Below are 12,248 nucleotides of genomic sequence, written 5' to 3' on the forward strand. Positions count from 1 at the left end.
AGACACCCGTGCACGTATTTATCCAACATGTTTCCGGCATTATCATCACCTTCAGGCACAGATAGCGGTTGCTACTGATAAGGATTCGAGGCTGTTAACAGTCACACTGGAGTGGAGAGTAATTTTACCACCAATAGATACCATTGGCATGTTGGATGAGTCCCAGCTGTCGCCGCCACTTTCTATCAATCTTGTCGTACAGCATCTCGAAACGTTACTTTCCGTCCCGATAGCATTGCACCCTCCATCTTCCTTTTCATACGCTCCAGCAAATGATACATCGACACTATCATGTGGTTGTTTAGTCTCTGAAGCTTTGCTTAAAACTTTGAGGTCCGAAGAGAAAAAATTTGATGACGATGTAAGTCCAGAGAAGATTACATGTCCTATTTGCAGAACTAACAACGTTTGGCTGATCGGTCCTTGCATCAACATGCGGAATCTTGTAAATTACTTCAGAAAGTTGAGACATGAAATATCGAGCGGAAAGTCAGCAGATTCAGGCTTTTCCTGTACATCTACAACTAATTCAAGTTTGTCAAAAGAACTGGACTTTCTACAGCGGGAAAAGTCAGACGATAATGAGCTAAATGTTGACCTTCCATCCATGTTCTCTAAGTTGAATACCGATGGCCCTAAAAGAAGACAGATACCATCTATGAGTTCGGGTTCTCAGACCAATCTTTCTTTTCTGACGGCCTTCCATGAGGTGCTGGTTGAAATTCAGAATCCTTCTTCTGTAGAATCAAACGAGATTTCCAAATCGCCTAATTATAGTGCGAAGCATTCGCCACAAGACCATTATCTAGAGGATTCCGTGCAATTAAACGACAGCATTCCCCATAAAGAGCCTACAGGATACATTAGCTCTCATTCTCCAACAAATATCTCCGCTATTTCGTCATTGGGCTCGATTCAACGACAACGATCTAGACAATCCTCGTTTCAAAATACTTCGAATTTGACCAAGTTGATGTCCTCTAATAGCACTAGTTCAGGGAATCAACATAAAACTCATCCTAATAAAGAAATACTTCTATCTAAAAATTTTCCCTTTTTTCGAAGGGTATACACTTTCAACACTCATAACTCCAACTTTCTTCTAAAAACAAAATCTTATCTACAAACCCAGTTATCACCAAAGTTGACCAAATTGGCCTTGTTAAGTGAAAAAAAGTGGGAGGTATATAAGATAGATACGGAGAGGCCAGATAAACCTCCTAAACTCTTTTGTTGTGGTAGGTCAGATGGCTCCTATGGATCTTCCCCGGATCACATGAAAAGCGTTTCTAGAGATCAGATCATCACAAATTCGAATATAACAGAAAATGTAAATGAAACCATGAATTTATTGGAAAATTGGGAGCATTTATATTGTCAAATCACTGAAAATTTACTCATTATATCAGGAACCAGGGGATTTTTAAGAATAATTGACCTTACACAGAGCGGACGGTGTTTATACACTTATCAGTGCAATTTTCCTATACGTTGCTTGGATGTCTCTATGAACGATGGATTTATAGCTTTGGGAATAACTGGCAAAGATAAATATACACAAGTAGAGCAAGCCGTGATTATAATCATTAAACTGATACCTGAAACTGCACGTTCCCCATTTCAAATTCTGACATACCCGTTTTCTTTGCCTTATAGAGATCCCATCAATCTTTTGAAATTTTCATCGGATTCAACTTTACTGTCTGTTGCAACTGCGCTTGAGTCTAGATTCTTGGTAATCAGCCTAGTAGACCCATCAAGGCCTACATTGGTTATGAAATCCCAGCGCAGACTAGACACGTCATTGGATAGTGAAGGTATTACGGATATGTCATTTTTCCCTGACAATCGCTTGATGACCATAACTTCGTTGTCTCATAATTCAGAGCCAATCATCATAGATACTAATATTTCTTCTATTTCTGGCCCCGATGGTATAGCAAAGCCAAAGTTGCTAATGAAAATAGATGAGGTGGGCTCTGTCATTCATAAATGTTGCGTATCGCCCAGAGGTGATAGCGTTGCTTATATCAATAGAAATGGTAATGTTTACATTATGACTACCCCGAGAATGGATGATAATGACAATAAAAAAATTGCTTGCGTGCTAGAGGTTTCCAATGCCTTTAGGGCCAAGGAAGCTGCGTCTGTAAGATTTGACTCAGATGGTTACAAGTTATATGTTCTTGATAGAAAAGGAGTCCTTTCCATTGCCGATTTCACTGCTGGAACAGTTGAAGATCACACAGTCACGAGATGTAAAATTATCACATAACCCAAGGTTCAGAGTGAACCAGAAGAAACTAAAGAAGGCTAATGAAGCTTTGCTTCGAAGTTGTGAGTGTGGCTTGTTGCCCCTGATTTGCGCTACTTGATGAAGTTTATACCGTTGAACATCAGTAACTATGTACTTTAAAAATATATAAACCTAAATCCGATATTATAATGAGCATAGGGCATTTCAGCCACTTGTAAACACAGTCAAGTTATGGAAATGCTCAATTTTCCATAACATATCTTTTCCTTAGCCACTGCTGGTTCAAAAGGTCATAAATTTTGTGGTGAATATCTTTAGGGGACATTTTTTTGTTACAATAGGATAAAACATGTTGCACCATTGGATATTCTGGGATTAGAGTTGAGCTACTATTTTTGTGTAATGTGATGTCCAAAGAAGACATATCTATCATTGAGGAATCGCAACATGATCCAAGGGCTCTATAAGTAGATTCTCTGTAAGATAAAGCGTTTTCCTGATAAAGGATATTGTAAAACAACTTATTCGTTTCCAATGATAGATTATGTATCAATCTCCTGTTGTCATTGCTTGATACGACTGAAAAATTTATAAATAAAAGTTTGGCATATCCACCTTTAATATTTTGTTCATTGTAGTTCTCTACTACTTCTCTTCTTGAATTACTTTCCCGGATAAACGATAAAACGCCATTGTACAATAGACTGTTGAATTTCAAGAAAAAAGTTTCAGTAACCCTTAGGTATTCTCTTGCACTCAGTTCCTGGAGATTTTTTAGCTTCGGAAGTCTGGAGTAATCTGGAATAGCTAAAACCCCTCTAAAATTATAATAAAATTCTTCAGCAATATTCTCTATTCTAGAATCCAAAAACTGACCTAATTTCAAAAGACTACTTCTAACGCTAGAGTCATTAGTGAAGTCAATGAATAGAGGCCTAACATCAGTGTCATTTATTTCTTCCACAATCTTCAATTCTTTTTCGTCCGAAACTGTAACGAAGACTACATAACCCCGCATGTTAAGATCATTGACTAGCTTTGATACAAATGTAGAGTTCATTGACCCAATAACAAGCACCACTTCATAACGGTATCTGCTCTTTAACCTTTTCGCATGCCTTTCATATGGAATGTAATAACTGTAAATTTGGTACGCAGTGTATCCAATTGTTGGGATGGACACTCCTAGTCCAATTGAGCTAATATTTTTGGAAATAAATCCAGTAAGATTGTCATATATCAAGCCTGATACAGTGACTTGTGAGGAAGGTATGGGTTGTGGTGGCGCTATACCAAGACCGACCATCGATGGAATATCTGCAGGTACATTCTCTTGCACTTTTCCGTAAACTACCTTGGCTCCGGTCACCATCGTGCCGCCTATATTCTTAGAAACATCATATGTTTGCTGAAGCGCATCCTTCGATATCGAATAGCCATCCTGCAGGACGGAAGCGGTCCCTTGGACGACGTATGTAGTATAGTCAAAAACCTTATCGACAAAGTCAGGCATCCTTTGGCAATATGCTTAGATATATAAAGTAGTTGAAGCCTCCACCCAACAGTGTCAAAGTTTAGTTCTTTGTGACTCTATCAAAATGTAATTGCCTCTGGGATGGATATCGCACGCGGTGTATTCCTTTCTCATTTTCATGTGGAGATGGCTTAGGACTTCTTGGAGTAGACAAAACAAATTGAGTATAGTGGGTATTGGCCAAGCAACCAACAAGGTATACACAGTGCATACTAGTATGAGTTCGATGAAGAAAAAGAGGGCATTGGAGGTGTTTAAAGCTGGGGATGAAAAGCATCTGTGCAATATTGCCAAAACTCTATTTGAAACAGGGTTTTTCAACTGCTACTTGACACCCCAACAGTTCAACCTTCTTCAAAAACTGTTGTATTTCAAAGGCCCAAATGACGAAGATAATTTTGCTTGGTCTTCATTCTTGAATGGTTCTCTTCTTTTGCGTTTCAAAGAAGATGCCGGCGACGACTCTAATTCAAATGAGAATATGTATATGAAACCTGGTTACCCCACGCTAAGGAATTTGAATGCAACAGTACGATACCTTTTATATGAGAAAGCGGTGGATTATTATTTTTCTCAAAACCTAGATGAAACCAAGGAGTTTCAGTTACTTGATAATGCTGTCAGTGATACTCATCTTAGGGCCTCTTTTGAAGATAAAAATGTTGAAAACAATATAGTTGGGGGTGTGATTCTGACAGACATGAATAATAAGCCTAAAGTCCATAATAGAGAAGATGATGATTATGATGATGATGATGATAACGATAGAAATGACAAGGAAGACGATAATTACGATGATGATTATGATGATGATGGTGTTGGCGATGGTGATGGCGATAACAATAGCAAAGAGAACAGAGACGAAGACAGGCAGAGTAATGATGCGAATGAAACTGATCGGACATCCAAAGAGGCTTCGAAGCTCGAAGCCCATAAATCCGAACCTCAAGAGGGACTTCTACTTGATGATGCCACAAAAGACTATGTGCTTTTAGTTAGTAAGGAAGAATTATTGAAAAAACCTCTTTACCCTAGCGTGCCCGAACTCAGTGCGGACGAAGATGCCATCGGTAAGATGGTTCATCCAATTTTAGGAACCTCATCAGCAATTGAATCAAGCATTGAAAAGCAAAATGAACTCAAGTTAATAAAGAACTCCAACAAAATATATCATAACTTTGAGAATGATTTGCCTAATATTCTCAAGAGAAGAAAATTAGAGAGAAGTGATAAACAGCTTGAGATGTCGGAAGATATACCACAAAAAGACGAAACAGGCGACACCGACTCTAAACAAGTCAACAAACTAATGACTCTAGGTGGAGCTGTGAATTTGTCCCTGAAAAACTTACTAAGTAGGATCGAAGAGAACAGAGATAAGTTGGGAGCCACGGATGTAGAATTGAAAAATCTCATTATGGACGTCAGAAAGAACCGATCAAAGTGGGCCAATTACAACAAAATAGGTCAAGAGGAACTTTATGAGGCTTGTGAAAAGGTTGTTACTGAACTTAGAGGTTACACAGAACACTCGACTCCGTTTTTGAACCGTGTTTCCAAAAGAGAAGCTCCCAACTATTACCAAGTCATTAAGAAACCAATGGATTTAAACACTGTTTTGAAAAAACTGAAAGTTCTACAATATCAAAACAAACAACAATTTGTAGATGATTTGATGCTAATTTGGCAAAATTGCCTGACTTATAATTCTGATCCTAAACATTTTATTCGAATAGATGCTCTTGCCATGAGGAAGAAAACATTAATGTTAATTCCATTGATTCCAGATATTACCATTAGAGACAGAACTGTTGTCGAGAGAGAAGCTGCTGAGAGAGAAAAAGAAAAGGAAAAAGAAGAAGGTCAGAATGTTGGAAGAACATCTGCAAGAGGTGTGGGTCATAAAAAAGCTAAGAAGGGAAGGAAAGGTGCCGATGTTGAAAGTCCAGCGGCGTCCATCATTGATGCGTCAGATTCAGCTGCTACAACTCTGGATGATACGCCAGCAGAAATTAAGGTAACTGGAACACCAATGTCATTCACGCCATTGAATACTGAGCAAAATAACACCAATACCCCGTCAAATCTTGCTGATGATGATGATGCGATGGATATTGACGAAGAAGACGAAGAAGATGCTGTAAACAATATTGATGAGAATATGGCAGAGCTAAATGCTGAGGATGTTAATGAGGATGCTGATGATTTGGAAATGTCAACTTGGAAGACCTTAACTTCTACCACGCGATATAAGTTATGCAACGAGAGGTCTAAGCTATTCAAAGACAACAAAATTCAGCCAAATACAGAAGCTACGATAAGAACCAAAAGTCAAATGTATAATTTCTGCAGATATCTTGAAGACGAGTCGAAGATAGTTTTACACAGAAGCAGAAAATATTTCGACGAAAATGATGATCCTTATCTGATTGAATATGATGTGGCAGGAGGTGTTCCTAGCATCAAACATCAAAATACTAATTTTGATTCAATAGAAGAAAGCATTTTGGAAAAAATGATTTCAGATGGAAAAACGCTAGATGATTTAGGACCTAGTGGCTATAAGGTTAAGCTCGATGGATCTAACAGTTTGGTTTTAGATAATATCTCGTTAATGCAAGATATTAGAAAGGTCTGTTTCAAGATCAACTTGATTCGCACTATGCAAACATCTCAATTTGTCCATCAATCACAGTTTGTGGCTCCTAATTATCCAAAAATAAAATTTGAAGACATTGATCCCATGTCAAAACTAGCCACCAGAGATTTGATGACAGAAGAAATAGCTTCTCATTCTTTGCAGAAGTCAGTTTCTGCAATTGCTATGGCTAATGGTTTTCAGTCGACTGCGCCGTCATGTGCTGTGCTATTAACAGAAATAGCGAAAGTGTATATGTGCAATCTTGCCAAATCCATGAAACTTCATTTGGAATCCAACTCAATAAATAAAATGCCGATCAAGGGAAATAAGCCTGTGACTTGCAGAGATGTCCTACAGCTAGTACTCGAGTATAATGGTGTTGAAAAACCTGACGTTCTCTATTCCTACTACAAAGAGCATATGACGAAGCAAAATCGTAAACTCATTGACTTGAAATATAGTTTAGAAAACTTTTTACGTGATTTGTTAAGGCCGGGTATGCAAGATATAAGTGAAACACAATTTAGTGATGATTCGGAGCAGTTTGTGAATGGTGATTTTTCAGATGAAATTGGTGAAGACTTTTTTGGGTTCAAAGAGTTGGGCTTGGATAAGGAGTTTGGTTTACTAACTTCCAATATTCCATTACATCTATTACAGTCAAAGCTATCTTACCAGTTCAATCAAATGAATAAGCACATGGCAAAACGTGTCTATGAAGACTTCGAAGAGGTGGAGTTCCCTAAATTATGCAAACGGGATATACCTAAACAGATTGGTATCTTGCAACCGTTTTACGAGGATGTTTACATAAAGTCAAAATTGATGTACAATAAACAACTAAAAAAGTTTCAGACCCAAACTCTGAATGGTGAGACTCCAGAAGAACCATTCCACTCTATTGATAACGAGGAAGAATTGGTTCTGATAGAAGACAATGATTTGCCCCACAAACAAAGGAATAATAGACCAAAGATTCCACCTAATGGCAAAATTACTCAGATAAAAAAGAAATTTATTGCTACCGCTTTTTTTGTTGAAAAGCAAGATGAAATTGAATGTCGTCTTGAGAGTATGATCAAAAAGAAAGAGTCGGATGCCCAGAAGGAAATGAAGAAGAAAAAAGAATCTGAAGATGAACAGCAAGCTGCAGATGTGGATGGTAGTTTCGAGTTAAAAACAAACGATATCAGCAGCGCCGTTAATGGCGATGGTAAGAAAGAAGAAGGAAAATTGAACTTTAGTAACTCGACAGAGAATTTGTCAGCTTTAGATAACACTACAGACATAAACAAAGATGGACTGGTAAGAACAGTTGGAGCCCCTATAGAGATCTCAAAAACAGAAAATGAGACAGCTGCCAAGGAGCTACCTGTAAACAATGATGATTCAGATGAAATCTCTGCCGGAATTAAGAGCCTTTCAGCTGATGTTATTCTAGGAAATGACAACACTGGTGTAGAAGGAAAAGGTGAGGAGAAAAAGCTGCGAATAGATAATGGTATGTTTTCTATTGAAGGACAAAGCGATGATAAAGGCACTGCTGAGGTAGATACAGAATCAAGACTTGATAAGGAAGAAGAAAAGGAAGAAGAGATGGACGAAGAGATGGACGGCGATATGGGTGACGATATGGACGAGGAGATAGATGACGAGGATGGAAGCGATGATGAAAAATAGTTTCATGTCCTCGACTAAGTGACTAGAACTTTCAGCGGTTTCGACGGTTTTATATAATCTGTGTGTAATTCTTACTGTACTATTATTTAATAACTTCTGTAAGTTGTGATTTACAAGTCTGACTATAAAAGCATGCGTGTGAATACATAACTACAATACACTCACGTTTAAAAGTGGATATCTTCGCCTCGTAGCCACTGGATAATTAAATAAACATTTAAAAACCCAATTGTAAACCAAGCGACAAATCCTAAGATGTTTGTTGATAAAGAATTTGAGAAATCAACTATTCCCAAGCTCCCAGAGTGGGATATAAGCGCAGAGTTTTCACTCTCTTGGGTATGCTCATTCTCCTGACTATTTGTAACCTTGACTGACATTATTTTTTTGCTTGCTGTGAAGTACAACAATGGTGCAGTCACAAAGGGTAAAATTAACGACAAAACAACTTGTGAAAGATTTAGGATATTGGCAATTCCTGACCTTCCTGAAAAAAGAGCCATAAAGAGACAAGGAATTATGCTGATAGTTCTTGTGACAAGTCTTCTGAGAAATGGATTCAAAGTCCACTTAACACTTCCTTCAGCTATAATCATACCAGACATAGTGCAAATCACACCTGCTGCAATAGCAGAGAAGAACATGGCAAAAGCAAAGATAAGTCCTGCCTGATTGGAAAGGTAATGACAGAGAAGGTCGTATATGGAAAGCAAATCAGCATCATCTGCTCCTGGGTTCCCAAACAAAGCAGCTGCTGACACAATCAAAATGGAGGAATTGATGAAAATAGCCACAGTACAAAGTGACAAAATTAATTCAATGTATGAGTAGTTCAAACAATAGTTAATGGCATTCAATGAGGGCTTATGTACAGTATTGGTCCTGTCGTCAATTTCACTATTGTATGAGCCGTATTTCATATCGAATTCTCTCAATCTGGGTTTGACCAAGTTGGATCCCAAGTATAATGAATGGGGCATAACAGTAGCACCAATAATACCAAGACCAAGATATATGGCATTCTTCTCTTTAAACAAAATCTTTGAAGGCAAGAACCCTTCCCATATTTCCCTCTTTGAATTGATGTCTACTTTGGAAAGTAGTAAGACAAAGCACCCGAATGTCATGATAACTAACGTCGATACAAATATCTCAAACTTCCTGATATGTCTCATCGATCCGTCTGGGTTGTATGCAAATATGATGACAAGAACGTCCAGGATGGTTAACACGACTCCAATTTGTAACGGGATGTCGAAAAGGATTTTGAATGCTATAGCACTCCCCACCACCTCAGCCAAGTCTGTAAACACGACTGCTATCTCAGCCAAAACATAGTTGGTGATGTTTAACCAATGCGGTAGATGCTTCCTACAATTCTCCGCCAAGTCAAGTCCTGTAACAGTCCCTAATTTGATGCACAGACACTGTAGAATCACAGCAAAAACGTTTGACAACAAGATGATGAACAAGTGGGCATAGTGGAATTGTGCACCTGCGGCTGTCGAAGTCGAATAGTTTCCGGGATCGATGTAAGCACAAGAGACAAGTAGCCCCGGACCGACAAATTTGATAAGTTTCTTAAGATCTAGACACATCGGATGTAATTTAAAATTGCTACGTTAGCAATTTCCACGGCATAGAAGCCCCAGGTAAGAAAGGACCATTATGATGTAGGAGCAGAATGACAGAAGGATATGTACAAGAAGGGGTTCAGCCCTTATTGTTTTAATGAGTATTTATTTCACCGCATTTGGCGTAACCGCGTGGGGTGTTTGTTGGTATTTGTAGCCTCATATCATGTGGTGTTGCTTTCGCAATACAGTGTTCACGGGCCTGGAGCTTCGACGGAAAATAAGCAAAGCAGACACCGTCAAATGAGTATACAGAGGTTGCCTAGGGCAGTTTCGGCGACAATTGTCTCTACCAGCTCTGTGCAATCGCAGGTATCAGTGTTGAAAGAGCTCATCGAAAACGCAATTGATGCTATCGGAAGCAAGAACCAAGGTCAAATATACGTAGAAATAGACAAAGAATCTGCAGGATTGGATTTTCTGTCAGTAAAGGACAATGGATCTGGAATTGAGAAAGCAGATCGAAACGTAATGTGCATGAACTGCACCACTTCCAAGATGACATCAATGGATCAACTCTCGGCTGGTGTTTTCACATGTGGTTTTAGAGGAGAGGCTCTCAACTTCATTGCACATCTGGCCAGCACCATGCAGATTAGCACAAAAACAAACTCAGATGTCACGATGGAAACGTGGTCAGTCAAAAATTCCGGCCTGCCGAAAGCAGGTTCAAAAATGTCCCCTGGATCTGTTGGGACAACTGTTAAGGTTATTGGACTGTTCAAAGAAACGCCAGTTCGGTACAAATATCTAAAAGAAAAAAAGGCAAAACTGTTAAAGAACATGGAGCATTTGATCACAGAATTTGCGCTGATATACCGAGATATTAGGTTTCAGCTGCGTTATGTGAAGCTGCTTCCCAACGGGAGAATAGTCAACGGCGATTGCAAATCGTATCCTCATAAGATACCGCCCATTCAAGCACTACAAGACATGCTGGAAATTAGAAAGAGAGGTTGGTTGTTTGAAAAAAAATTTGACTTCAATGTGAAAGACGGGTTAAGCAACAGTTTCGCTGTTAACGTCACCGTAGTGCTGCCCAAGATGAGGGCTCAAGATATTCCAAGCACAAAAAATAGCTTCAAGCTTCTTTCGGTAAACTATCGACCTCTGGACCTATCTTTAAAACTGGGTAAGCTTGTTTCTGTCAAGATTAATGAATCATATTCAGAAAACATGCTGCTTGCTCCTACAGTTTGGTTTGTGTCTATATCAATTCCACTAGATAAGGTTGATGTCAATATAGAGCCGGAAAAATGTGACATGATTGTTTGCAATGAAGAGCATTTTATTGAGGAGTTCAAACAACATCTTTCACAGGTTATTGCCGACGAGCATGCGACAAAAGTTGAAACCGTGATTAATTCTAACGCTGATGAGAGGTTAGGGAATTTTCAAATTCCGCCGCTTCTCACCAAACGGAAAGCAAACCACCTCTTCAGTGAAACTTGTTCTATAAACTCACAATTAAAGGAGAACACTGCGACGGATAATAATACCAGTGTGCAATCTCCAAATGAAATTGAAAATCTGCTAGGACCGAATGATGAATCTTTCGTTCAGGAGCTGGACTCGACATCAAGGCAGATAAAAAACCCTTATTGTGATGGAAATAATAATGTCCCCATTCATTCAATCAATGTAGACCCTACTAATGAAGCTTTATTTGTCCCCCAAGCAGACGAAACAGTGGATCTCGACAATGAATGGTCGAGTACGATATGTGATACCACCAGATTTTCTTCAGAGATGGATATTGCTGATGATATTGTCACAGTCCATGAAAAATGTGCTGACACGATCAATCCATATATTCTTTTGGTCTCGGAACCTGTGAATCCAGAAACTGAATCTGACCATGTCTCATACAAATTCGACACAGCAGCTGAAGGTAGCGTTTCAAATACTTCAACAGACGCCAGTTTATCCGCTAACAAGAAGCCAATAGCTACTATCTCTGATGGAAAGATCAAGAATGTTACTGTTGATCAAAGTAACGCAACAAAGCAGAAATTCCTCAAGCAAATGCCAGTTTCCTCCTACCTTACGTATCATTTGAGCCCATCGAAGAAACGAGTCTTGGTTGATCCTAGGCAAAAGGTTTTTAGGATTGGGGACTTATCTCAAGACACATTTGGAGAGAAAATGGATGTTGCATTTCAATTGACTTTAGATATGAAACGACGACACCGTTTTTTGGTAAATGATGAAAGATGGGTCAAACGCTCGGGAATTCCTTCAACCGATCTAGCTTTAGGTGCTGTCGAACTGTATGAGAGAATTTCCCACAGACCGACCGATAAACTGCCGAAACTCGATGAATCTGGTATTTATCAAATGTTATAAACTGCCGAAACTTGATGAATCTGGTATTTATCAAATGTTATAATTGCATCAAAACGACTCATTTTGCTAAATAAAATAAATGTATATTTCTGCTCTTCTCTACGCATGACAAAATTGAAAAAACAAGTTTATTTTCTAAGATTACAAATTCTAAAA

General features: G+C 38.7%; 6 protein-coding genes across 6 annotated transcripts; 3 read left to right on the top strand and 3 right to left on the bottom strand.

Annotated features, from left to right (window-relative positions):
• Positions 1-98: 98 nt before the first annotated feature.
• PICMEDRAFT_15585 (hypothetical protein) lies at positions 99-2,461 on the top strand. Its single transcript, XM_019160881.1, has one exon. It carries the CDS (start codon positions 149-151, stop codon positions 2,273-2,275), a length of 2,127 nt encoding a protein of 708 aa, XP_019018771.1. The 5' UTR covers positions 99-148; the 3' UTR covers positions 2,276-2,461.
• Positions 2,022-3,961, bottom strand: PICMEDRAFT_15586 (hypothetical protein). The gene has a single exon (XM_019160882.1). It carries the CDS (start codon positions 3,768-3,770, stop codon positions 2,499-2,501), a length of 1,272 nt encoding a protein of 423 aa, XP_019018772.1. The 5' UTR covers positions 3,771-3,961; the 3' UTR covers positions 2,022-2,498.
• On the bottom strand, positions 3,810-4,019 carry PICMEDRAFT_15587 (hypothetical protein). The gene has a single exon (XM_019160883.1). It carries the CDS (start codon positions 4,000-4,002, stop codon positions 3,832-3,834), a length of 171 nt encoding a protein of 56 aa, XP_019018773.1. The 5' UTR covers positions 4,003-4,019; the 3' UTR covers positions 3,810-3,831.
• On the top strand, positions 3,988-8,287 carry PICMEDRAFT_15589 (hypothetical protein). The gene has a single exon (XM_019160884.1). It carries the CDS (start codon positions 4,009-4,011, stop codon positions 8,110-8,112), a length of 4,104 nt encoding a protein of 1,367 aa, XP_019018774.1. The 5' UTR covers positions 3,988-4,008; the 3' UTR covers positions 8,113-8,287.
• PICMEDRAFT_30998 (hypothetical protein) lies at positions 8,280-9,710 on the bottom strand (the record flags this gene model as incomplete). The annotated part of the gene is made up of 1 exon (XM_019162667.1): positions 8,280-9,710. One exon carries the CDS (start codon positions 9,708-9,710, stop codon positions 8,280-8,282), a length of 1,431 nt encoding a protein of 476 aa, XP_019018775.1.
• A 279-nt stretch (positions 9,711-9,989) lies between these two features.
• Positions 9,990-12,246, top strand: PICMEDRAFT_71710 (hypothetical protein; the record flags this gene model as incomplete). Its single annotated transcript, XM_019163987.1, has 2 exons — positions 9,990-12,072; positions 12,233-12,246. 2 exons carry the CDS (start codon positions 9,990-9,992, stop codon positions 12,244-12,246), a joined length of 2,097 nt encoding a protein of 698 aa, XP_019018776.1.
• Between the last annotated feature and the right edge of the window lie 2 nt (positions 12,247-12,248).

The sequence above is a fragment of the Pichia membranifaciens genome (genome assembly GCF_001661235.1).
Source record: "Pichia membranifaciens NRRL Y-2026 unplaced genomic scaffold PICMEscaffold_2, whole genome shotgun sequence".
In the NCBI taxonomy this organism is placed as follows: Eukaryota; Fungi; Ascomycota; class Pichiomycetes; order Pichiales; family Pichiaceae; genus Pichia; species Pichia membranifaciens.